Source organism: Pempheris klunzingeri, chromosome 22, assembly GCF_042242105.1.
Source record: "Pempheris klunzingeri isolate RE-2024b chromosome 22, fPemKlu1.hap1, whole genome shotgun sequence".
NCBI lineage: Eukaryota > Metazoa > Chordata > Actinopteri > Acropomatiformes > Pempheridae > Pempheris > Pempheris klunzingeri.
Genome location: NC_092033.1, coordinates 8,956,350 through 8,981,076, shown reverse-complemented (window position 1 = coordinate 8,981,076; position 24,727 = coordinate 8,956,350). Strand labels below are relative to the sequence as shown.

General features: G+C 42.1%; 1 protein-coding gene across 1 annotated transcript in view; it reads left to right on the top strand.

Annotated features, from left to right (window-relative positions):
- The first annotated feature begins 1,877 nt into the window (after nt 1–1,877).
- plxna4 (plexin A4) overlaps nt 1,878–24,727 on the top strand; it is a 196,659-nt gene continuing 173,809 nt past the window's right edge. Inside the window, exons 1-2 of the mRNA XM_070854128.1 lie at nt 1,878–3,122; nt 14,552–14,734. Coding sequence (XP_070710229.1) covers nt 1,878–3,122; nt 14,552–14,734 — 1,428 coding nt within the window. The remainder of the gene's footprint in view (nt 3,123–14,551; nt 14,735–24,727) is intronic.

Below are 24,727 nucleotides of genomic sequence, written 5' to 3'. Positions count from 1 at the left end.
GCCAGGAGATGGAGGGGAGATTGGTAAGATTGCAGTGAGGTTACGTTTGACACCACCACAACTTGTGATTACTTGGATATGAATCTGAGATGAGATCTGTGGCTGGATAATGTCAGGTAGCGCCACCATTTATGGATGCAAGCATTCATTATGGCTATAGTAAAAAGACTTTTAGTGTTAAAAATTATAAAGTTATATTAATGCTAGAATAAAATTTGAATGTTATGCCAAAATTAATAAAGTGAAAATGAAACAACTGTCACTTTTCAGCTATGGCCAGTAATTTTTTCTGAGTGTTTTTTGGCTGATCCACAAAAATATAGATTTTTTTTTTCTCTTTCTTTCTTTTTTTTTTTTGCTGTGAGCTAAAAACACGACCATGACATTGTTCAATAAAACTGTCAGTTTTGATAATGGAGATTTGTATTAAGTGTGACAGACAAGCTCTCGCATAGCTTTACTATGAGTGACACTTCAAAGTTTTTCCTGTCTTCACCATGCACCGCTTGCACATGCAGATCGCCATAAATTGAATTTGAAAAGAAAATATGTTGGTATTAAATGTACTATTTTTAGATATTTGTAGATCACACAGTAAGCATGATGCATAATACATTTTTTTTTGGATCACATATTGTTGTTGTATTTTCACATGATGACATTTTGTTTTCAGTATGATGTAGGTTAACCATGACATAGAGTTGGAGGACTTTTATTCTTGTGTGTGTCTGTATAAATCTAATACCTGGATATTACCCAGTGAACACACACATCATAATATCCTACTTGCCACTGGAGAGACCTAATGAGCAGGCGACACACATGGGACCACCATGTTTACAGGAAATACTGTTGTTTCCATTGATTATCTGTGCTGGTGTGTGTTCAATGCTGCATGCTTTGACAGTATAGAGACAACAGTTCTACTAGCCACATGCAAAATTTTCACGAAATTGGCACGTTTTTATATGTATGTGTTGTGTGTGTGTGTGTGTGTGTGTGTGTGCCTGTCTGCTTTGGCTGAATGTGTAGTGCTGAGACTTTGCAAATGACCTGAGGACTATAGGGAAGCAAATTTCTGCAACCACTTGCATTTCCTCCCTAATTGTTCCTCTTCTGCCCATAAACCTCCTGCCTTGTGTGTGTGTGTCTATATGTGTGTGTGTGTGTGTGTGTGTGTGTGTGTGTATGTAGGTATGTCAAAGAGAGAAAGGTCCTTTTCTCTCTGCTAGCAGTGTCAGCAGGTGAGCTGCCCTATTGGGAGAAAAGAGAGAAATCGCCAAAGCATGCAAATTGTTACTCCAAGGGGAGAATCAATTAGGTGCATAGCGGCTGAAGCAGAAAGGCAAGAAGGGGCGGAGAGGAGCAGGGGTCCATGCAGAGAGATGGTGCAGAGCCGTGCTGATCACCTCCTCTGAGACAATGCATTACTACTCCTCTGTCCCCTTCCCCGATCCATGGACTGATCCTATTGGCTAAAGCTATCTCTGCACACTGCATTTTAAACCTCTACTGTGCCTCAGCCTCAATCCTTTTTTTGTTTAGCCCATTTCTTTTCTAAGTATAGATTTTGCTAGAGTCTCAAGTGTGTGGCCTCTTCACCTGTTTTCCTCATTATTCTTGGTAAAGATGCTCTGCTCTAATCTGCACCAGATAAGATTAGAACGTAGATCACATAGTAGAGTCTTCATATGCACCATGTCTATCTATCGATACCATGTGACAGTTGACTTGAAAGTATAGTAATTTGGGTTTTGTCTCTACCCTCTTCAGGTACATAATGTCCTTCATCTCAAGAGAGGCTTGATCCTGATTGGCCGACAGTACTGGACTGTGCCTCCTTCCCTCTCATCATCACTCCCAGCGTCAGCACAGCCATGACGTCCCTCACCAGGACATGGACCTGCTTTTTTGCTTGCTGCTTCCTATCTAGTCTGGTGCTTCCTGTGACATCACAAACAGTGGTGCAAGCCCCACAGGCTCACAGTGCCGGCTCCCAGGTGATCACAGCGTCTCTTCAGGAGGAGGAGTATGCATCATTTCGTGCTGAGCACCCTGAGTGGACATTCAACCATTTGGCGGTGGACTACCGCAATGGCAATGTTTATTTAGGAGCTGTCAACCGCATATACAAACTGTCCCCGGGTCTGGAGGTCCAGGTGTCCCATGAGACAGGCCCGGATGAAGACAACCGAAAGTGCTACCCGCCACGTATTGTCCAGCCCTGCAGTGAGCCACTGACACTCACCAACAATGTCAACAAAATGCTTCTAATGGACTATCGGGAGAACCGGCTGCTGGCATGCGGCAGCCTCTACCAGGGCATCTGCAAACTTCTCCGCTTAGATGACCTCTTCAAACTAGGAGAGCCCTTCCACAAGAAGGAGCACTACCTCTCTGGTGTCAATGAGAGTGGCTCTGTGTTTGGCGTCATTGTGTCATACGGCAATGCCTCTCCAGACATGCTGTTTGTAGCTACAGCAGTTGATGGCAAGCCAGAGTACTTTCCTACCATCTCCAGCCGTAAGTTGGCCAGAAACTCGGAGGAGGATGGCATGTTTGCTTATGTCTTCCATGATGAGTTTGTCGCCTCTATGATTAAGATCCCTTCAGACACCTTCACTGTCATCCCAGACTTTGACATTTACTACATTTATGGCTTTGCAAGTGGGAACTTTGTTTACTTCCTTACTTTGCAACCTGAAATGGGGGGTGGACCCACCACTGGGTCCTCCTCTGCTGGTCGAGAACAGGTATACACCTCCAAGATAGTGCGCCTTTGCAAGGCAGACACTGCCTTCAACTCCTATGTGGAGGTGCCCATTGGATGCATCAGTGGCAACGTGGAGTACCGATTACTTGAGGCAGCCTACTTGTCCAAAGCTGGTGCTATCCTGGCACGCTCACTGGATGTGGCACCAGATGATGATGTACTGTTTGCTGTCTTCTCAAAAGGCCAAAAGAGGCGTCCACGCCAGGCCTCACAGGACTCTGCACTGTGTGTCTTCTCTCTGCGGAAGATCAACGAGAAAATAAAGGAGAGGTTGCAGTCATGCTACAAGGGTGAGGGCACACTGGACCTGGCTTGGCTCAAAGTCAAAGATATTCCCTGCAGCAGTGCGGTGAGTTCTACTACCACACACACATACAAGCACGCACACACGCAGGTATACACGCAATGACAGTACCTTTTAATGACAGCACTGGGGAAATATATGATGATATCGGTAGTAGTTTAATACCAAGACTCTAGACTGTGACCAAAATGGTCAAAATGAGGAGGCTGGTGAGGAGGGAGAGACAACAAGTTCCAACTTAGACACCACTGATGATGAGGGTGCTGGCTGGGAGAGACTGAGCCAGTGAAAAAGAAAAAGTACCACCTTCACCCACGATTGCTAACACGTAAGTCATTGATTAATAACGCGCTGTGCCAAAGAAGGGTGCAACCAAATCATGTGCAGGTGCGACCAACTGAGAATGTTGGTAGCACCAGGACTATAAGTGGAAAGGTTAGTCTGGAGCCCCGAGTACTGTGCTGTAATATACCGGAACAGCAGGCGTCAAGCAGCTCTGTAGAAAGTACAATTATCAAACCCACTCATTTAACAAAAGCGTGTTTCATAAGACTGTATTAAGAAAAACTAATCACTGATAATTTCTAACTGAGGGACACTACAGGTGAGCATCTCTGGAGGAAAATCAGTTGTGATGGCTCTCCCACGTTAGTATAATGAGCTTGGGTGCACTGCGGGGTATCTTCATGTGAACACTGTACTTGGGTGGGTTCATGCTCCATCCCATTACGATGAGATATTAACCATCCACTGCCTCTTTTAATCCGCTCACCCTTTAAACAATGCAGCTGAATGCTCAGCCAAATTACCATAATTCCATTCTCCGTAACTGCATTGCAAATTCAGTGATTCAGTTCATTTGATTTCTCACTTTGTGCACATAAAAAAACAAGGTTAAATTGGGTGTTACATATTTAGACTATCTTCACAAGCAGCCAGAACTGTTTCATGCATTTTTTTTGTTGATCTCATATTACATCATTAATAAAAGCTGCCAACCTCTAGAAATACCAAATGTCCTTGATCAGAGTGCATTTGTTAGTTGTTATCATGTTCCTGTACATAACAAGTATGTCTAAATGGACCATGTGTTCACTTTCCAATTTTAAATTCAGAGGTGTAGATAATAAATTGAGGCCTGTCAGAGGTCTGTCATATAAACTGTACTTTATATATTGACAAAACCTGCACAGCAAATATGCATTCAACCTCCTTAAGTGTTGTTCAGAAGACTGAATGATTACATGGGTGTGCAAAAATCCAAATATTTTACCAAGAATTCTAATAATTGAAATGACAAATAGTGTTTCCTCACTTAGGCCGGTCATTCTTATTATCTACAAGAGCTACAAATGAAAATTTATATTGCTACAAATACTCGTAACTGGAATTTGATGGTTTGGTCACGGTCATATTTCAGAGGCATAAATTTGATCCTGTCTCTGCTGCTCAGTCCATATTGTTCTGACCTTAGCCATGCACTATCTTGAGACATTATGAAGTTGACCCTCTCTTGTGTTTGATTCTGGAATCACAGTGTTTATCTATTAAACCATCTCTGGCACTGCACACTGTCCGGGGCGCCTTTGTCTGCTGCTTGAGGGCCTGATAAATCATGCCTGGGGTGGAGCTGTCAGCAGGGAGAGGAAGTGTGAGGGAGCACACAGGGGTTAGCGCTGAGGAATGATGCCATTTCAGCATGCGCCACAGTATCGCCACCGCCACCGCATAAATTAGACCCTGCTGAACAAGTGACGGTGGACTCTGCAGGAGATAGATGAGTTGTGACACACACACACACGTGCCACCACACTTGTAAGTATGGCCACTGCAGAGCTGGAGATGGTGGCTTTTAAAGGCAGAGGGAGGGTTTTGATAAAGTAGAATAATGGCAATAAATAAATTGTTATATGAAAGGCTTATTAAGCTATTTATTAAAGTGGAGATCAGATAATTCAAGGCTGCTTCAGATTGGTTGAGCCTCACTCATGTTGTTAATGCTACAGCCATAAATAAGGAGTCATATTTAAAAACACAGACACACAAACACAAACATAAATCAGATCTATTGCTAGAGCATTAGTAAATTAATGGATGTAAATATAGGCCATATATTTATTTCTTATGAGTGTTGTTGGTCTCTTATTAATTCCTTCGCTGCTTTAAATGATGCATGACTGGGAGGGCCGTGCCTCCGCCATCATCAGAAATATAGCTTAAACTTCTCGTTCATCTTCTCCAGGCTGTGTTTCCCTCGGGTGTAAAGAGCCAACACACAGATGCACTGCACATGTACATGCTCTTGCTCATACGCTTTCTTGAACATATCAAACAAGGTTGTCAGAGACTTTTTGAAGTCGGTGCTTTTTGGGTTCCTGCACTCATAAGACACTCAAATTAAGGAGTCACACAACCATGTAAATATCAAATAAGGATCTTACTCATGCTCTTACAACTCTTACACCTCTCTTACACAATCTTGCTCAATTTTCACTCCATTTTCCCTGGGAAAAAACCTATAAATACTAAATTGGTTTTTTGGACCAAAGACGGGATTAATACTCTGCATTAAACTATAAGGTCTACTTTATGTACATATCCTGTACGCACAGTGTGTGGAGGTACAGTTTATTCATGTCACATTGTTACATGTAATATTAGTTGAGTTCAGTTTAAATTCAAATTTTTGAAATACTGGGTCTAATGCAAAGCCTAGTTTAACTGCTTTTGTGACTTGCTTTAAGGGACTAGCATTGCATTTGCATTTTGCCCCTGCATTTCTTTCTACTTAGTAGTAATTGAAGCATTTTTTGACCTGGCAGCTTTGTAAGGGGGCCTTGTTTATTGTACATTGCAGTGGTCAGTGTCCACCTGGAACAGGAATTTTTTGATATGTCCAAGATACAATCAGCTTAAATAATCTCCTTTTGGTTTCATAAAAACAAATTTTACAAAATCGTCTTTTATTTCAATGATTGGACGATATATTAAAAGATGAAATCCTCTTTTAGATCAATGATGAGGTCACTCATTCTGTTTAATTGTCTAGCCATTGGGGGGGGGTGTGACAAAGACTCAAAGACAAAAGTAAATTTACAGGAAACAAGGCAGAGTAGGACGATGTAACCACTTACTACTGTCAGACCTTTGTCTGAAAGCCTCTCTTACAGATGGTGTAAAACAACAGAGTGGGAGAGATGGAAAGAGGGAGACCCGAGCAGAGAAAGTATGTACAGAGAGTGGCATGGGTGAGAGAGCAGTAGAGAGGATAGATTATAAGAGAGGAGGTGAGGGGGGGGAATGCTTCCTTTCTCCCCCAAATGGCTTTGCTTGGCTGAGCCACATAATGCATGCTCAACAGTATAAGTCTGCAAAGGGCCTGCATCCATAGATCATTGTGAAGTGGCATGTGACCTATAAAAAAAAAACCCTGCCTGCTCCCTCCATGTTCACTGTGTCAGCAGAAAAAAAACAGAACAACAAAACAGCAGGATCGCAATAAATTCACTCTCTGCTCTCTTCTCTCTCATCCTTGATTCATTGCTCGCTGCCTATACCACTCTTTTCTCCTTTTGTCTGTCCTTCTCTTCATGTTCTTGTAAAAATAGTCTCCACCGTCCTCCACCATCTTCTCATTCACTGTTATTCTCCCCTCCTTGAATCTGTCTGTCTCTCCTCTTTATTTTCTTTTACAGTGCTTTCCATAAGCACACCGTAAACTACTGTCTCACCCCCCTCTAAACATGGACGGGAAAATTACAAGGTCGCCTGTAAGTCCCTGACAGGCTACGGCCATCCCCTCATCCCTCCTGCTAATGATCATTAATTACATGTCATTAACTAACATGCCACGGGCTATTCTTTCACATTTGTCATGTGCTATCGACTTCACATTCTGAATTCACTCCAACTAATTAGATTATTCTACTTGGCCGCTGCTGTTTCTTTGAGTCTTTTTCTTGATCTTTCTCACAGTCCTCCCTACACACGCCTCACCCCTCCCCTGTTTCATCCTCCACTTGAAAGGAACTCTTCCAATATGACATTCTCTGTCTTCCCCTCACGCTCATTTTTACTTTCTTCTGTTTTGCTCTGTGTTTGACAAACCTTTTGGATGGTGTTGTCTTCTGTGCTGACCATCTCCATTCCTCCTCCTCTTGATTGCGGAGCTTAATCAGTAGCCGGTTGTTGCTGCTGATGAGTCAGTCTAGGCCACATCCTCAGGAAGGGTAAGGCTAGTGGATTCATTAAGAACATCCAGACTACCCCCCCACCCTCCACTTCACCCCACTCCATCCACATATCCGCTACCCTGCTTGCTGGCTGGCTCGCTAATTAAATCTCCATACATGATACCACTTGCTAAAGGTCAGAATCCATCACAATATCATTATTCTGTGATTAAACAAATGCCTCCCACTTCCTTCAGTATAAACTGCTGGCTGGCCTCCACCTGAAATACACTGACTGAACTGGGTGCCTTTATTTCTTTAATGTTTTTGTCTTTTGTCTGGCTCTAAAACTCTGTCTCTCTTTTCCCACTATCTAATCATGTTACTTCAGAGTGAGCATGACTGTACAATATTTCAAAAGTAATTTTGCAAAATAAACTGATTTACCAGCTAGATTTATCAAGCTTTCTCAAATGCAATGCAGTCATCATCCAACCGTTCCAAAGTTCATCATAGTCATACATTTGTTTGTCAAAGTGGTGGAACAGTACTAACATAAATGTAACTTTTGAATGTGATTCAGTTGAACTCAACTCAAAGCAGCCAGAAAAAAAAATATGAAAGCTGTTGTATTGGATTGTGATGGATGTATCCAAGCACACCTGATAAACTGTCAATGCGTAGTTGGTAATACATGCCGACTTGTTTTTCTCAATTGTTTTTTTTTTAATCTCTTGAATAAATAATTTTGGGTGAAAAATAAAATGGTAATGCCAAGAAAAATATTTCCTGCCACTACACAGTGAGGCAGACAACATGGTTTGGAAGTTATCTGACACATCTTATGATACTGAGTTCTATTTTCAGCGTCTGGTTTGATTTGTAATTTTTTCTTTCTATATCTGCATCTCTTAAATTCCCATCTTGTCTCTGACATTCTCCTATCTTCTCCCTCTCTTGGCTCTACTTTAGTGATATCTCATTTTCTTTCCAAAATCATCATGTTGTTTCATTAGCTTTTGAATTGTTTTCCCTTAGCAATATTTATTATCTGCTGTAGCTGCTCAGCTAACGGTTGGCAGGTACAAGCATCCGCAAACATGAATTAGGCTTTAATAAACCTGTGATATTTTGCTGCCTCCTCACATTGAAACCTGCCAACAGATCATGCAAATAAATCAACTTTGTTTCAGGCATACCCTTAGAAGTCTGCGTACAGCCTAGTATACCCATACACACTCCAAGATACACAAACCTGCTGCATTTGCCAGCAATGTTGAGTATAAATGTGTACTAAAACACACTATCATTCCCCATTTTGCATTCTATAGCTGCACTGATCTGCCAAGATTGATGGCACATTCTCCCTGAAATGGCATCACTGTCAGGCATTGAACCAGCCCTGTGTGTGCCCATATATATGTATATATTCTTTCTTTCTTTCACTTCTAATCATTGTGACTGGTTTTCGAAACAGTCCCCAGGGCGCCATACAAAAGGGAAGTTAAATCTACTTGGTGACAGCTCTTGTACTCTGCGTCGACTGTCGTGTATTGAAACTGAATTTTGAGCATGATTCAGTCAGAGTGCTTAAAAAATGCTCCCTCTTTGGAATGCCCTTCGGATACCTTAACAAAATGACAAAGAGCACTGAACCCCAGCCATCAGACACAGATGCACAATGACTCCTGCTCTCACCAAGAGAGTAAACTGCACAGTTGATTTTAAGGAAAATTGCATTTTTCAGTTCAGCCAGTTTTCATAGGGATAATACCCCTGTTTACCATGGTATGTGCTGTGGATCCATGTTCCTGTCTTTCTTAAAAAACATATTTTTTACTACATGCTACATTTCCCTTCCATTCATTGGGTTCTCTTGTCAGCCATTCATCTTAAGGCCACATCAAACTACCCAACATGACTTGCCCTTCTGCTAGTCTCTGGACACACAGCATAAATTTCATCCTAGAACTGTTTTACTGCTTCACATGCTCCTGGTAATATATTTGTACATTTGTAATCAGAAGACATTATGGTATCATGTTACAGTACAGCTCAGTAATAACATGGTAATAGTGGCGTAATAGTGTGTTAATGAGGTAATAATATCATGATTACATAAGTAATAAGGTAATAGCTGGATATATCTTGGTAACAAAACTGAAATTGACTGTATATAACAAGGTAACGGGGCCACTAAATCTGTTACTAAATAGTTTTTCCTCATTACTGTAAATGTGTGTGTTCCCTTTGTTACCCTTTGGTTTTGGCCAGTTATTACCCTGTTGAATAATGTAAGGTTCAGTCTAATGTTACTCTGCTATTACCTGGCTATTTCTTAGGTAATTACCTGTCATTGCCTAATTATTTGCTCCTTTATTATCAAACTATTGCCCCACTATTAGCATGTTATCATTGAGCTGTAATGTAAAGTGCTACCCTGCGTATGTATAGATGAATATAAGAACATTTGGCCAGCTGAAGCTTTTTTTTCGCTTTGGAGTTCTACATCCTTTCTGTGTCTGCCTGAAACTGGCACCTTAACGCAAAATAGCCCCTTAGATGACTCAAGTGGGTGTGAGGTTGGGCAGTTTCCAAAACAGACAGTTTTTGTGAAGAGGGAAATAGGAAAATGATTTATGTAGATAGGACACAAGTAGGAGAGTGAAGTGGGCATTGCACATCTCTCACACTGTGTGTGGATGTGTGTTCATGGTGCGTGTGATGGTGTGTTCTGTCACGCGTTGCTAGTGTGATGGAGGGCACCATGGATCAGTAGTCGGAGAGACTACGTCTTGGCGTAGTAGCCATTGGTCCATCTGATACACATCACACACACACTCTCTTACTCACAGACACACAAACAAACGAAGGATAGAGCTTCATTTAAACTTACAGACTCAATGGTTTTAACTAAATGAAAATGGCATAAGATGTGATTCTTCTGGTTTCGCTCCAATGTAAGCAGATCAAAGAGAAATCATGTACTATTTTACATGGCTCATCACGGTTCCATCCCAGAAGTGGCAATTAGAAAACCTGCTCTATTGAGATCATAACAATAAAATGTCTTTTTCAATGTTTTCCTCTTAAAGCTGCTGGCTACCAGCAAAATTGAAACGTTGAATCGAAATAACCTTGATTTGAATATCTATGAGGCAGATTTAAGTCACATTTGCAAATTGTCAAATAGTACTCTGTTGCCATTTTATTAGGTACACCTAGCAAAAAGTCTGTTACAACGTTCCTGTAATAAATCCTACCTTAATGAAGCCACTTTGTCAAACTTTAACTGTGGAGACATTAACACATACTGCAACATAAGCAACTGATTTCATTCTAGTTTGTCTACTGCAATGTACCAATAAAATGAAAATATAGTTGTGTGTTTAATATTCTATACATGGGGAAATAAACAAATGATACCTTTTTAAAGGATTTGAACTAACATTCTTTAGATGTCTTTCAATCACTGGGAATTAAACATTCCCCTGCATATCTTGATATATAGCTAAAGCGATAAATGGTGTTTTTCCAGATGTTTCACTTCAAAGTGACTCACTGTTGCTGCAGGAGTCATACAGCCAATGTTTTAGTATAGTTAAATTGAATGTTGACATATCTTACAATGAACACGGCAAACCCACTTACTCATGACATAATTCTCTAGTACCGCCAATCATCCTGGCAGGTCAGTCATTTTGCACAGTAGGGCTAGAGGAAATATTGGATATCTAAGTGCCTTTTTTTCCATTTTACTCCTCCAGCCTTTCTATGCAAGGGAAGTTTTCCCATATAAACACCATTAAGTTTACAGTAAAACAAGCTTATCAAACACAAATGTTTTATGAAGAGCTTTTACAATAAAAAAACAAATTGCAGAGTCAACATACTAAAACTGCCAAATGGAGTCTAATAACTGCATTAAAAACTAATAGCTCGAAATGTAAGCACGGACGCTGCCACTGGTTGAGCAGCAACATGAAGCGAAATGTCTCTGTGGTTTAATGTGTGTCATTAACTTTGTGAACTTGCAGCGAGTAGAACAGGCCCTCACGACAGTTCAAGCCCAGATTAGGCCATACATCAGAGAGCGTTGGAGAGCGGATCTCTTTCAGTCCCCACTAATCGCATTGAGCAACTCTCTCTCTCTTTCGCGTGTGCCCACTGCCCCCTCTCTTTCTCTCCACTCTGTATCTGCTGATCCCTCCGCACAGTCCAGAAGAGAGCTTTCTTTGTGCTGGTGCTGGCAGGCAAACAGAAGCAGAGAGATGGATATGGCTGAGAGTGACCTGATTCTGCCTCAGTGCCTGGCCTCTGTCCAAATACAGAGACTCTGCTCTCCTGTCCCTCTGTCTTTAGGGAGGAACCCCCCTGTCTTTCTCCTCTGTTGCTACGCTGCAGGACGCTGGCCAACATATCTACCAGACCTGAGCAAGAACTGAGTTACTACTCTACTTGCTGTCAGTAATCCAGCAGTTCTTTTCGGATTTTGCCCACATATTTGAGATGTGTACAACTAATTGTACCAGGACCAATAATGATTTGCTGCACCAGGGGCTGGAGGGGTTTGAAGATACTGAGCCTCATTTTCCTTAACTTTGTTGACAGTGTTAACAATTGTATTAAATCAGAGAAAAATAAGAGTTAAAGAGTCAAAAATGAGATGAAGTTGGATACATTAAAAGCAATCTGTTAGTTTAAGTAACCGCCCAAATAATCTCATTGAAGGACTTCAGTCTTTTGGGCTGTGTGCAATTAATGTGTCTGTGTGGGTGTTTGGCACCACTTGTAAACTTTGTTCTTAATTAAGAATATCTTGTGTCTGCGGAAGTTAAATAAATCAAATCCGTGCATACACACATCTAATGAGTGAAATTCTTGGAAATTAAAAGACAGAAAATGTATTCAGATGTGTTCAGTATTTGCCAATGCTTGGAGAAGTAGTAAAGCACTGGCCATCAGAAACTAAGAGAAATAGGAGTGGAAAAAGGTGACACCCAGGTTTGAAAATGCATTAATAAGATAGGTTGAAAGACAAGGGGCGTAAAACGTCCTAGAAGCTGGGTCTTATTGGCAGACAATGTCAAAGGCTACATTGATATTATTTGGTATTCTGACTAGAGACGTCTTTGGCATCGCTACTACAAATGTCATGTTTTGGTGGTGGCGTAATGAAAATGTGTCTGGTTCCTGGAAGGCCTGACAGACAGACAGTATATTTCATTAGATTGCGGAATGCGGGACAGAGATGGCAGCTGTGATTGGCAACCAGCAGAAATAATACAGCATGTGTCAGTGACGAGATGAAAACAAACACACACACACACACACATTTTCACACATAAAACCATTCTCTTGCACACACATCAGGTAGGGGGTAATAAATTGGAGGAAAAACTGTCCACTTTAATATGTTTTTGTGCACCAATATTCATCTTTGTTTACTCTTTGGCATCTGAGTCTGGCATCGTTATCTGCCATTTGTCCTTCCTCCATCTTTGGTCTTGCCCCTTTTCATCCTCATCTCAACCCTCCAACCATATGACATGATCTTGACCCAAATTCAGGTCATCTCTATCGATCATTCATACCACTTCATATAACCTCCATGTTATAGCCTAAAGCTTATTGTGGTCATGTTCCATTTGTCTAATGAAAGCAGACCTCATATTTCCTCTGTGGCTCAGTCTGAGGCTTCTGATGATGATGGCCTTTACTGAAAGGCTGTGACAGAGACACTTGGTGCTTGCAAGATTGATCAGGGCTCCAGGGGGTGCACTTCCAGGAGAAAAAATGGAAAATAAGACATAAACTAAAACACCCTCTGCCCCCCAGAGGATCCCACCTCTGACAGCTCAAACCACAAGGCTGTAGATCTGAAATGGTTCAAATAAGTCTTAAGCCAAAATAAAAACTAGATATATAGGTGCATGTTCACCTCTTTCGTCTCAAGCTTAGAGCTTTTAAGTTGGATCTTGCTGCCTCTTCTTTTGCTTTATGTGGCATGTTCCCTTTGTCGTTAAACATTAATTTAATTCCAGGCAACCTTGTGTTTCACTCAAAATTGGCTGTTACGAACTATTGCATGCCCAATCATACTTATCATGCTGTCCATAATGTGTAACGAGGGCTTCATTTGAACATTGAAATCAGTCCGCCAGGACCTGCTTTTCATCAACTCATTATAGCACTGTGTATATTTCATATCTCATACCACCAACTATCTCATCTCACTACTGACATTTTCTGTGCATTTTCAAAGAAAGTGAAGGCAGTGTTTCCTGCCAAGACATTTCTCCCCACAGTAACCCACCACATTGCTAGGCTATTAATCAAGAGCAATGCCTGCTCTAAACCCATTGTTTCAAATCCATCCATACTCTCAGAATAATGACCAATCCCCAGCACCATTATTCTCTTATCAAAACCCATAAGTCATTCTGCCCACAGTGAGTGGTATGAATATCCTGCCAGCAGGATAAAACACATGCATGCAAACACAAAATGTAGAGAGGCACAAAACATGAAACACACCCATCTGTATTTAATCACAAAATCACAGCAGCATGTCCACACAGAAAGCAGAACAAATGAACCTCCATCAACAGTTGTATTAGTCTCTCAAACCTAATTCTATTGTCTGTATATGTAGATGCATTGCAGTGATTTGCCTCAGTGTGACGATGCAGCATTTCTTTTCACTACTCACTTCACTTTGAATCATTTCACATTGAATATCTTGCTGCACTGGCATTTCTGCAGTTGCTGTTGCATTGGGTGGACGGTAGGGAATTGTGCCTGACAGAGCAGCCTCTGGCGTTATTACAGAGCTAGAGCCTGACTGCAGTCTTCTTCTATCTTCATCTTTCTCCTGCTTGTTTCCACATTTGCCGTATCTTGTATGTGGACCAGCAGACGCACACGCATACAAATGCTCACACATTCTCTCTTGCATACAAACTGTTTCTCACCAGTGTACCTCCATACTAACCATATCAGTCCCTTACAGAGATACACACAGTCAGACACAAAATATTGATTGTTAATTTCATTAATCTTGAGCTTACTCTTCACTTTTTTTTATCAGGTCAGCCGTAGCTTTATGTCTGGATAACTAACTCAAAACACTCCCTCCCTTAAGACCTCTGCTCAGCTCTTTCCAAGAGCAGAATCTGGGAAGTGTTGGCCTAAGCAGCACCATTGACCTTAAATCTGTGGTCAAAAACATTTCTATTTCCAGTATTCACAAGGGAATTGGATTTGTAATGTACTAATCTCTCTTCTTCTTCTACACTGCAGCTGTTGACCATTGACGATGACTTTTGTGGCCTCGACATGAATGCGCCATTGGGCGTGTCTGAGATGGTGCGTGGCAAGCCTCTCTTCTCCGACGCCGTTGACAAAATGACCTCTGTCATTGCCTACGTCTATAAGAACCACTCTCTGGTCTTCGTGGGCACAAAGAATGGACGAGTCAAGAAGGTAAGGAGCTGGGATATATGGAATATATTGAGGGTAGCAGAGACGGCTGAATTGATAAAAGCAGAGATTTGGTTTCTCTCTTTTAGAATGTAGAGTAAGGGCTGGGAATAGGGGACTGATGGATTGGAGGAAGGATCGTAGTAGTGAGGCAGATTGACTTTCAAGCAAATCAGCTGAGTCGGCGGTATTTGCAGGAGGAAGAGGTGTGTGTGTGTGCATGAAACAGAGGGATAGTGAAAGGAGGAAGTGTGTGTACTTCAGAATTTGAGTGAGTGTGTACGTGTGTTTTGAGGAAGGGGGGATCAGGAGACCCCCTAAGGGGGTTTTATTCCTAGAGCCAAGACTATCTGGTATCTCTCAACATCCTCCTCATCCACTGCACCGTATATCACACATATACTTGTATACACCCAGCATCAGGAGCATCCGCTGTACTTTTCCTTCACTTTGGACTTGTAGAAAATCCAGAGCCCTTGGGGCAGATTGAAGCACACATCAGCATGTTACAGAACTTGCTAGACAGCACAGATCAGCATGTTGCAGAATCGATTAGACAAAGTTTCTTATCTGTTTCTTCAGGCAAATTGAAGGATCAGAATAGGATGAAATACATCATTTATTAAGATATTAACTGCATCACAGTGTATCAGTACAAGAAACTATACGGTATGTCACATTTGTTCTGTATAATTTTGCAATTTTGGTTTGTTATGCGGTAATTTTATAATGTGTAATAATATGTAAGAGCAACATTTTGAGTGTTACATTATTAATAATTTTAGGAAATGGGTTCTGATTGCTTAGAAGTTTCTGAAAACCTCTGGAGGTCCTTTTGCAGCTGGGAGTATCAGTCATAGTGTTTGAACATTTTTGACCATAACTGTCTCTCCCTTGAAAAACATGTCACATTCTGTGTGGCAGTAAAGCCCTTGGCTAAATAAGATTTGTCCCCTTAGAGTTAAACAGCATTGGATAAGCTAGGTTTTGGCGTGTTGTGGCTTCCACCTTAGACCCCTCGTCATGCCCCCGTGCCCTCCCCCATGTGGAAGCCGTTTCTGGGCTAATGGGATGATGCACTGCTGCTAGGTGTGATAGAAGGGTGGCAGCTCCTGTGCTTTTACTCCCACTTTCTCCCACTCACACCTATATATATTGTGGGGCCATGACTGAGACTAATTCTGGGGCGGTGAGGCTAGTGAGCCTCACAGGCCTGGGAAACAGCATTACACAGAGAGGAGGAGAGAGAGAAGGATGGAGTTGACCAAACGAAGCAGAGGAAGGCTGAGCTGGAGGGGAGAGATCGGACAGAGATGGACTATATTCTTCAAATGCGTGTCTTAAAAGGAGGAAGACAGTTTGTTTATGGACAGCTGAAGGGAGAAAGATGAAAGAGTGGAAAAATGATGTGATTGAGGCCAGAACAAGTAACTGATGTCGAGAGGTGTTTTTCTAGCGATAGAGAGGCAGACATGAGTACTCCATTTTACATTGTTTGTTTTTGTTGATTATGGGCCCCTGCCTGTGTGGGTTGTTTTGGTTCCACACAAGAGTCAAGTAGGTTAAGTAGTGGTTTTCCATGTTGTAAGACAATAAACAACATGTAGACAGATGTTTCAAACATGGGTAATATGTAATAATACTTAATACCCACCACTCATATGTGATGATGATTGCTAGTTAGGAAGGGAGAGTTTAGTGGCTTATCATTTTTTTAAACATTTCAAATTGTTTTCAGGTTTTTTGAATATTGTTTTTGCTTCAGGATGTTAGAAAAAGTGTTTTTCCTGGTTATCTTCATGCCCTTTTTTCATCTTTCTCTTGGCCTCCCTCCAGACATCCCTCTCAAAACCGCATATTGGCACTTGAGAAAATCGTGTCTGCAGGATTTTGGCATTGTTCTCATTCCCACTCGACATGAATGAAGATCAGATTGTTTACATATGGTATAATAATAATAATACATTTTATTTTTAGGGCGCCTTTCAAAGCTCACAAGGTCGCCGTATAGGTCGCGGTATATTCAGGCACGGAATCCCCACAGACACTCTGCATGTATGAAAAAGGGGTGATCAATACCCTGTGTCAACACAGGCACACACACATGCACACACAGCCCCATTACAACCCCATCCTCCCCTCCCATGTACATACTTCCCCTCCCCTGTCGTTAACTGTATACCATTAGATGACATCACAGGCAATAAAAGACAACAACAAGACAATAAAAGGTCTGAGCTTCAGTCCACCTCCTTCATCAGTGACTTTATAACCCCTCGGCTAATGGATGTTGATTTATATACACTCCACCACCTTACTTGTTCTGTCCCTAAACCCACTCCTCCTCCTCCTCCTCCTCCTCACTTCTTCTCTCACTCACTCTATTTCCTTCTTTCTGTTTTTTCACTGTTATTTATGATCCTGTGACTAGCACATCACCCTGAATAAATATAAGTTACGGTAAAAGAGAGTGGATGGACTTTAATGCAATGGTGTCTGTATGAGCTAAATGTTAGTGTTTACAGGCTACATTTATGACATCATGAAGTTGAGCTGGACAGGAAGCTGAGTGAATTAAACTCAGTTTGCTTGTGAATTTTTTTCATGTAATGGAAGTGAGTATAAAATGAGGCCTGTGCATCAGACGACAGACAGGGTTGTACTTCTATACTGATGCAAACATGAGGTCATTTATATAATGTATTCCCTAGTCCCTAAACCTTAGCTATCACATCTTCATGCTTAACCCCCTTAACTTCAACCTAAACTACAGATCGGTTGGAGAAGTAGATCAGTATTTTTAGATGGTCACATAGATTTAAGCGATTAGACTCCAGTAACATCACTCATGTAGAAAGCTGATACAACATTTCCCCTGGAGTCTAAATGCTGGTGGTGGTTTTGGAGGGATTTTCCTGGAGACATCTAAAGATCATTGTGGTTGGGGGGGTGGGGGTGTAATGTATTGTATAGTTGTTGTGAAAGATGAGCAGAGTGGTGATTTTTGTGGGCGTGGGAAAGCTAAAGTGACGGAGAATTTGTAAAGTTGGCTTGGGAAGAAGCAACAGACATTCACCAATATAAGAATAAAGGCAAAATATGAGAAAAAAGAGCTTTTCGTATTAAACTTTGTGCAAATGCTTTTTAATTTATTTTCTCAGTATAACCCCTAAACTAAGTCTTCAGTCCTTTCGAAGAAGTAAGGACCAGCCAAAATTTCCTCATCTTGCTCTCATAGTCCACCAATTTTAAGTTTGTCCTCACAAAGATAGTAATACAGACCACACACACACACACACACACACACACACACACACACACACAGCCTTTGCCATAGATGTCTCTGATGCTGAGTGGCTGTGTTGTGTAAAGTCCAGATTGACACAGTCTAAGCTGAATTTCATAACATCCTCCTGTCAGCATAAAATGGGCAGTGCTGTCGAATCAGGAGCAGTCTGTACAGCTACAGCATGCTTGGCCTTTACTGTCTCACACAAGACTTATATGATCTATACAACTCGAAGTCTTTTCCTCGCTCTTCTTATTTCTGCCTCACTTCTAGCTCTTTCAAACTGATAGACTGTCTCCTCCTCTCTGCTCCTCACCACTTCCCACCTCCCTCTCCTTTTATTCTTTGCTTCCCATCCGTTTCTCCACCTCTGTATGCCCTCTCCTCATAATTTTCCTCCTCCCTTTCCCTTCATCTCTCCGTCTCCTTCCGTCTATCCGTCCATGGCTGAGTGGAGATGCTGTGAGAGCTCTTTGATGACTACCTCCTGCCATTGGAAGTGAATGGACCATATGGCTACTGTCAGCCTGTCTGTCGGTCAGTTTGTTTGTGCGTTGGTCTGTGGCTTTTAGGAGATGGAGATGTGATGGAGATAAAAGGCTGTGGCTGGGTAAGGTTTAAACCCATTTACTGCAGGTCAGTGCACAGCAGCAGGTCAAGGGGAAAGCCTTAACCCCCTGCAGGCTTTGGTTTAGTTTATGGTCATCTGGTCAGGCTACACATTAGCATGACAGGTACACGTCTGTGTGGACACACATACATGATACTCACACATTGCACATGATTGCATGTATTGAGATAAGCACACATGCATGCATCACTGAATGCTTACACCCACATACAAGCCCATGTACACACTGCTAGACAAAGGCTGGCCAGGTACCTCCATGGGGCCATGGATGGAGAGGTGGACAAGGGGAATGAGAGGGAGGTGTGGAGGGAAGAAATTGTGAAAAAAGAGATGGAAGCGATGAGATTGAGGGCCACCTGCTGAGGTGCTAATGCATCTCCTCTCTGTCTGTCCCGATGGGGGAGCATTGACGCTCAATACAATGAGCAGCTAACCTTGAACTAGACGGAGGCACAAAAATGAGCAAGGCATGGCGTGCAAAGGTAGTGAGGTTGAAGCTGAAGCTGAGGGTACATTTATGTGTTTCTGTGTCCTAGATACTTTATTACCAGTTTACATAAAATGTTGTGTCTGGAAAAGCAGACACGTGCATACATGGTACAGAGGTCCACCATTTGTCAGCATTTGGCCAAAGGCAAAGAGAGGGGTTTGGGGTTGTGACAATTTGCTCACCTCATAACCACAGACACTACTTTAAAATGTGTTCCAGTCAGAGAAGAGAGAACAAGGAGAAGAAGCAAAAACACAGAGGAAATAAAAGAGGGATAGAATCGCATAAGAGATGGAGAGTGAGACAGAAAAATGAATGAATAGTAGTTTGAAAGTCTATAGCTTGTAAAGAGAGGACAAAAGCTGGGAGGAGTCATGTAGAGACATAGAGATCTGTCATTTGAGGTTGTCAGGGGAGATGGCATGAGCAAGAAACAGGTCAATTGTGGTGCTGAATTGTTAATGTTTGTTAGGAAGTGAAAGGTCAAACTCTCACTTTTGACTCAACCTCTGCCAAGTCTGATTGTAAGTTTCATACGCCGTGCAGCTCTTTCCAATAACGGTAATCTTTTTTTCCTTTCACCACCTGTCTGTTGCTCTCCTCTCTACAAACACGCTGTTTATCTTTCGATTTAATTATTCCACTCGTGTTTTCCTCTGCCATGCCGCTCTGTCTTCATTCCTTCTGTTATCTGTTTAACTGAAATCTTTTAAATATGAGGTTCTTGGGTGATACTTTCTGTAAATGACCTGTAAATTACCACTGAATATATCACTTTGCTCAGGTTGTTTGTAGTATTCTGATTGACTGATTGTAATATATGTCCAGCTATTTTCTTTTTAACTTATTGCAATCAACATTGAGATTGTATTTCTGTGGCATTCCCTGTCTGATAAATGAACAGAGGCTGTTGTGCTAGTGAATAGATTATGGATGGATTGATACACATGTGTATGGGTGTGAGATATTTATTGCTCTGGACCAGTCCCGTATGTTTTGTGAGTTGATGGCGTCCTTGTTTTGCATGTGTGTGTGCGTGTGCTTGTCTGTACATGTGTGTATGATGGGTTGGTTAGCCCCAGATGCAGATTATTGAAATGGGCTGAGCTGAGCCGTGGTCAGTGGAGCAGAGGATTAACTGCTTAGAGCTAATGATGAAATATGCTTTAGGATAGGCAGGCATCGTGTGTGCGTGTGTGTGCGTGTGGACAGGGGTTTATGATTTAAGCCCCCTCCTCATCTTTGTTATACTATAAACACAATGCTCATCAACACAGGTGCACACATCCACACACACTGCTACTACCACCCTGGCCAGTAGCCATTACAACCCCACCCAGTTGTCTATTCATGCTGGCTTGTGGTCTAAACCGCTGCTGTATTCAGCCAGTATTCCCAGAATGTCAATGTTCCCATACTGTTAAGTATTCCTCAGCAGTCTTCCTAGTTGCCTTGGCACTGTGTGTGTGCGTGTTGCTGCTCCCACACCAGCTAGTGCAGCAGCACACACTAAAGCATGCTCAGTCGTGCGTTGCCATGGTAGCACAGGCCGTTCCATGCACAGGATAGAATGTATAGAAGGCATCAACGCAGATGCGCACACACGCATCTGAGAATATATTGTGATAATGCTATGTATTTAATTCTCACAGCTCACAGTACACACACAGTGTAGAGATCGTGCTGATACAATGGACTGAGTTCACATTGGGATGATCTGATCCGGTGATAGTGGACTGATATTCGATGACAGGTGCTGTCCACCTCACAGCTATGAGGCTCAGTGAACACACAATATTAACGTGTTGGTGTTTTCGTCTCGCTGTATTAACTGCTGTCTGTTATCCAGCTTTGCTCTGCTAGTTGTTGTAGAGATAGAAAGGCATGTCAAGGGGAATCAGTCAATGGGAACCCACCAGCAGCCCCATCACCCCCCTTCACCTTACGCTCCTTTTCGTAGCTCTTTTTTTTTGTGCACCATTGTTCTTGGCCAATTGTTTCTACATACATCTTCTTCTGGTAATTGCTTGGTGCTCAATGCTTGCCTAGGCTTCCTTTCAATGTCCAATTGCTCCTCTAGATTTGGGGAGTTGGTAAATAGTGTGTGTGTTTGTGTGGCATATGAGTTGCTGTGTATGTATTAGTCAATTCTGTGCAGAAAATCAGGGGAGCTAATGAGAAGTGAAGTCCAGTAATGGCCTGGGAAGAGGATCAGAAGGTAGTGGTTGCCTTGTATGCTCTCAATCCCCACAATACTTGCTGTGCCCGCTGCCAACACAAAAAACCTCGTCCAGTAGCCAGGCGGTCTGACTGGGCAGCAGGCAGAGTCCATGTTGAATTGAGTCATTCTGTTAGGAAGCCTTAGTGTTCGCTTGTTGATAGATATGGGGAAGGATTGGAAAGAGAGGGGGAATGAGGATTGGAAGATGGGGTAGAGGGAGAGAAGAATGCAGGGAAACTGGGCGTGGGTTGTGGGTTGGAGGAAGAATCTCATGTAGAGTTAAAAAAAGACAAGGAAGGGATGAAGAGAGACAGTTAGATGGATGGATTCATGATGGAGAAACAGAAAAGACAGATGGAGAGATGCAGTGAGGGATATATTGCTGGAGTATTGAATGTGCAACACATGGTGAGGGTGAGAGATGGAGAGTAGAAATGGATGCAGAGATAAACTAGGGGCTAGGGACATTGAAACAGAGATCCAGGTAGAAGTAGAAAGCAACCAAGGAGTGATGGAGAATGTGTTCCGGACCATTGCAGAATTTACTCACGCTCCTGCATGTGAACACACACACATACACACACCTCAGCTTTTCCGTTTAGCCGGTCACTGAGACACGGTGTTTAGTTGATGAAATGCATGAGGAAGAGGAGGAAAGCAATCTCTCCGCTGATTTAGACAGAGTATCACATGGTGCTCAGGTTAGCAAAGAGCAACCACTGTGCACCGTGCCTTCCTGACTCAACATATACACAAAGTGCCCTGATATGGTGGATGACATTGGCTGTGCATTTAGCTTGTTTGGCTGTCAACCTTTACGCGTGTGCGTACGTGGTCGTATGCAAAAATAGCTCTTCACCTCACGTGTGTCATTCAGGTGTGTATTTATAGATGCCGTTGGTGTAGCTTGGCCATATCCCTCCTTTCCAGGGCTCCTTTATAATTGATGAGCTGCCAGGGGCTGAGCAGGGCAATAGCGCACACACACACACGCACACACACACACACAACCAACCTTGGTTACCAGCTGCTTCACTGCAGGTCGACACCATGTTTGCACACACATGCACACAAGAACATCAAGTCAGGACCACTCCATTGCTTTAAGCTCATGTATTGCTGCAGCTTGAGCAAAGGTGAGCCTCCAGCTATGAATCATGGTCCATGTAGTGTCACAGTCTAGATGCTGTTTATATTGCTCTGACTTGCTGATTGACTGCAACAGCTCTTAGTCAGAGTGAAATTAAACTACCTTGGAATGTCAACTCGATGTTATGCTGCTGGATATTTTTAACGTTTTTCCAACCTTCCTATGAAATTGAATTAGTATTCAGACACAAGGCTTGCAAAATTTTTTATTTTTTATTTTACGCAGATCTTTTCTGAAATGGGAAGCAGGAAGAGAGTGGGTGAACAGCCACAGAAAGGAGAGTACTGCAGAGACATACTGAATAAGTGCAGAGGGCAAAATTGGCAAGCAAGAATGATGGGTGAAAGCTACAGAGATGGAGAGAATGTCGAGAAAGGGTAAAGGGAGACAGTCTGATGGGAGGAGAGGGTGAGAGTGGTGAAATAGAGTTTGATGTTCATTTCGCTCTTGTGAGTCTGCACCTATTGAGAAGAGTACCAGTATGTGGCAGCCTATTGAGTTGTGAGTGATTTGAGTGGCTATTCTCCGCAGTGTGTATGTGGAGTTGAAAGGCTTGAGCCAGCAGAGAAGTTGGAGAGAGAAAATGGCTAACTTCAGTCTGATCTTTCCGTTTCCTGGCAGTTTGAACTGTAGTTGACTCTGATGTGTTGCTGGCTCAGGGTTAAGGCAGGGCTGGCTGCTGAGAAGGAGGATGAGTCAAGGTCTGGGGACATAAACAAATCAAAGGGCTGACATGAAATCTTGAATCTGTGCTTTGATCGCAAGTGTGATTTGCTGCTGTCGTTTTTTTAATCCCTTTTCAGTGGATGGTTCATCTAGTACTTCAGCAGAAAATCTGAGAATCATTAGAGAGCAGTATTTTGTCAGTGTATTAATATGTGTTTTTAAATACATTTTCCCCTGTTTGAAATGGAATACTGCAGTAATCTTGCCATAATTTAACTGTGAAGAATACATTGACATCTACGATGTGTGGACCTGTAAATGAACATGACATGAAACCCTTTGGATTCTTATACAGTCTAGTTGTCCTACTACCTTTTGTGAAGTTTATAATGTTTAATTTTTGATGAGGCTGATCCAGTCGCTTGCAAAGTAATTTTGCTCTATACACATCGACAATGCCTGTAATATAAGCAAATGCCAACTGAGGACCACAGTGAGCACAGCGAAAATTGTAGGATAGCTTTGTGAAGCTGGGAAATGCTTCATTTGTAGATCATTTGAATATCCATACAGCTTATTCATCAGTGTCTCAGAGGGGAATGCAATCCCAGCTCCATCTTCAATTACTAATTTAGTTAAAGGTGAGTAACAAACTGCAAACACTCCTTTCTTTCATCCTTCCCTTCCTGCCTTTATAGTTTCTACCATTTAATTTAACACTAATTTCTCTTTACCCTGCTATGCCTTGTCCTAGCCTCACAACATCCTTCTCTCTCTTTCTCTTTTCTCCCTTTGTTTTTCTCAGTGTATCATTATCTCCTTCCTTCCATTCCGTCTCTCTATTCTAATTAACCTGTGTGTGTTTACAGGCTGCTCAGTGAGGATAGCTTTGCCAGTCAGGCTCTCTTTGGGTTACCTCTCCTCACTAACACTGGCGACTGTGAATACATACCACAGAGGTAGTTTACGACTGATGCTGTTAACCCACATGTAAGAGTTGGGGTTTGGAAATGCAGTAACCAGAGAATCACTTGCAACATCAACACAACAAGAGCATAGTATTTAAACGTGTTAGATATTAGCATTGTTAACATCTTCATCTAAAAAGAGAAGCAGTGAGAATTAATCTAATTTTGATCAGTCAGTTTACTTTGCAGTAATTATGCCTGTGTTTGGATGCTCTCAGAATCATGACTCACCATTTTGCCAATTGATTAGCAGGAACTGAACATTTTGATCTGGTCTTATGACTGAACTAAATCTGCTCTGGGGTGGGGTTGCCATGTAGTCGGTAATCTTTTAGTTGAAAAATGATCCAGCTATGTGATTCTAGAAATCCTGAGTTAAGTCCAAAGTTAGCTGCCCAACTAATCTGGCTTCATAATAAAAGCTGCTGCCTCCGAAGATGTGCTGTAAACACACACTCCACAAACACACGCACATCCGATTTGCACAGGCACCCTCATTTACAATGAGCGACGGCACAAGTGTGAAGACTGACAAGGGGGATGATATAAAGAAGAAACAATGCAACCACAATAGGCAAACA